The sequence below is a fragment of the Hippopotamus amphibius genome, chromosome 1, assembly GCF_030028045.1.
Source record: "Hippopotamus amphibius kiboko isolate mHipAmp2 chromosome 1, mHipAmp2.hap2, whole genome shotgun sequence".
NCBI classification, from domain to species: Eukaryota; Metazoa; Chordata; class Mammalia; order Artiodactyla; family Hippopotamidae; genus Hippopotamus; species Hippopotamus amphibius.
Genome location: NC_080186.1, coordinates 41,522,914 through 41,525,418, shown reverse-complemented (window position 1 = coordinate 41,525,418; position 2,505 = coordinate 41,522,914). Strand labels below are relative to the sequence as shown.

The 2,505-nt window shown below is 52.0% G+C and overlaps 1 protein-coding gene across 1 annotated transcript; it reads right to left on the bottom strand.

The window, feature by feature from the left end:
- Positions 1 to 1,634: 1,634 nt before the first annotated feature.
- LOC130854114 (ubiquitin domain-containing protein TINCR-like) lies at positions 1,635 to 1,895 on the bottom strand. The gene has a single exon (XM_057736846.1). It carries the CDS (start codon positions 1,893 to 1,895, stop codon positions 1,635 to 1,637), a length of 261 nt encoding a protein of 86 aa, XP_057592829.1.
- Between the last annotated feature and the right edge of the window lie 610 nt (positions 1,896 to 2,505).

Sequence of the window (2,505 nt, the reverse complement as noted above, 5' to 3'; positions counted from 1 at the left end):
AATAAACTCCCGAGAAGTGTTGGGCAGACGCGGCAGTGAGGACACTCTTTACCTGTCCAGATCAGGCCAGCTTGGCGCAGCAGTCAATAATTAATTCTGAATTTACCCCATTTGTCAAAGTGGCAGGAGCCAGAGTGCCTGGAATCCCAATCCCAAGGTTCTGTGCCCCGTGGCCACCTGGAGCTGGACACAGTGGTGACAGAAACCGGGGCGGGGGACCCTCCTCGAGCCTGGGAAGGGAGGGTGTCCTTGGCTCCCACTTCCTTACTCCTGGTTATTAAATGCTGCACAATCCAACAGTGATCAGACCAGACCTCATCCCAGCCTTCACGGTGCCCAGAGGCTAGTGGGGAAAATTATACACCGAATGAATAATAATATAAATAATTAATGCTACAAAGGAAAAGAACAGGATACTGTGTGAATGCAAAACCATGGGAACGTGGACTTCCTAGGTGACGCAGTGGTAAAGAATCCGCCTGCCAATGCAGGGGACACGGGTTCGAGCCCTATCCTGGGAAGATTCCACATGCCACGGAGCAACTAAGCCTGTGCGCTACACCTGTTGAGCCCATGTGCTGCAACTCTTGAAGCCCATGCGCCTAGGACCTCTGCTCCACAACAAGAGGAGCTGCTACAATGAGGAGCCTGTGTACCACAGTGAAGAGTAGCCCCCGCTCTCAGCAACTAGAGAAAGCCCAGGTGCAGCGATGAAGACCCAATGCAGCCAATAAATAAATTTAATTAATTAATTAATTTAAAAAAAGTCTCTTGTTTAAAAAAAACTGAGGGAACATGGTTGTTTAGAGCCTCCCCCAGGAAGTGACATTGAACCTGCAAATCAGAGAATGAAAGGTGATGGGTGGGGAGAGGGTCCTCCAAATGTAGAGGGTCCTCCAAATGTAGATACAGCACATGCAAAAGCCCTGTGGCTGGAAAGAGTTTCTCCCACGTGGGACCCAGCAAGGGGTTAAGTGGGTCTGGAGCTCAGAGCACAAGTGTGAGGTCAGTGCCAGGCCTGGAGTCATCATGGTGAGGCCAGCAGCCTTCAGTGGACAGCCAGGGACCATCTGAGGAAGAGGCAGGAAGTTTCTTTGATAATCTGGGGCTGCTTCCACCCCAGGTGAGTCAGACAGCAGCCTGGACAGGCGACTCTGATTTTTTGTTTTCTTTTTTCTTACAACTGTTTGTTTTCCCCTCAGAGGATTCTTTCAAACTCACTCAGGTGGGAGGAAGAGTCAGGATTTCTCTGCCAAGAAATAGCCTAGGCCATGCAAGCAGCTTCTTGCCCAGCCACCTTAAACACCTCCCTCCTTGGGTAGGTGGGGAAACTGAGGCTCAGAGAGGGACAAGGACCACTCAAGGTCATTCAGAAGAGGACTGTGGGCCGAGCGCAGAGAAGGAGTTTCCAGGACCCTAAGGAGCGGCCCCCTGCTCTGCAGCTTCTGTCTCTTCTGCTGAACCTCAAGCCCCATGAGGATAAACAGCTGGGTATCCTGGTCACCATGCTGTCCTCAGTGCCCCAGAGTGAGGTCAAGGCTCCTGGGAGATGCTCCCCCACCCCCACCCCAGCCTGCTCCTTCAGCTAGCATCTCTGGTCCCCTTGGTCATGGCTTCACATCCTCCAACCCAGATTACCTGGGGTCGCTGACGAGCAGCAGCACCGAGCCGCCCTGCAGGTGCGCATCGCGCACCGTCTGGTGGTCGTCCAGCCGACGCGCGTTGTAGTAGAAGGTCCGCTTCCAGGAGCTCACGCCCTGGCCCACGAGCTGGGCGCGCAGGTCTCTGAGCGTGTCCCGCGGCCGCACCGTGAGCGGCAGCAGCGCCTCGTCCGCCAGGTGCACCTTGATGTGGTAGCGCTTCCAGCGCGACAGGCCCCGCCGCAGCCCCTCCATGGTCCCCGCCGGGCTCTCGGACCCGGCCCGGGCCCAGCTCGCCCTCCGCACCCGCCCAACCGGCCTGGAAGCCCCAAAAGTTCAGGTCTTGAAGACAAAAAAAATCAAACTGAAAAGGAACTGTTCAGTACCAAATGCTTAAGGCTAAGTGAAAAAATTAATTCCCTATTGAGGTCAGCGTGACAATGGTCAGACAGGACTCAGACACCTACACATCAGCATCTCCACGTTATTTTTCTGCCCTTCCTTTTTCCCAGCTTCAATTCTAACGTTTGCCAGAAACAGAATTAGCAACAATTCTAGAGGCCTATTCCACTTTCTACTGTGGTTCAGGACCAGTTCTTATAAGCATCAATTCATTTGCCAAAGAAACATTCAACAAGCATTTGCAGAGTACCTGCCAAGTGTTTAGAATATAAGTTAATAAGCACTATCTACTCATCAGTGGATGATGAACTATGACAAAGTTTATTCTGCATACAAACCTTATAATCCAATTTATAATCTTTTCCCTTCTTATTCACTCCTCTTTAGCCATACTGATCTCCTTGCTGTTCCTTGAACCACTCAAGTTACACTCCTGCCTTAGGGCTTTCCTTCAGGCTATTCC

Bases quoted from the DNA above. Each gene is read 5' to 3' on its own strand.
- LOC130854114 (XM_057736846.1), bottom strand. From the start codon at position 1,895: ATGGAGGGGCTGCGGCGGGGCCTGTCGCGCTGGAAGCGCTACCACATC.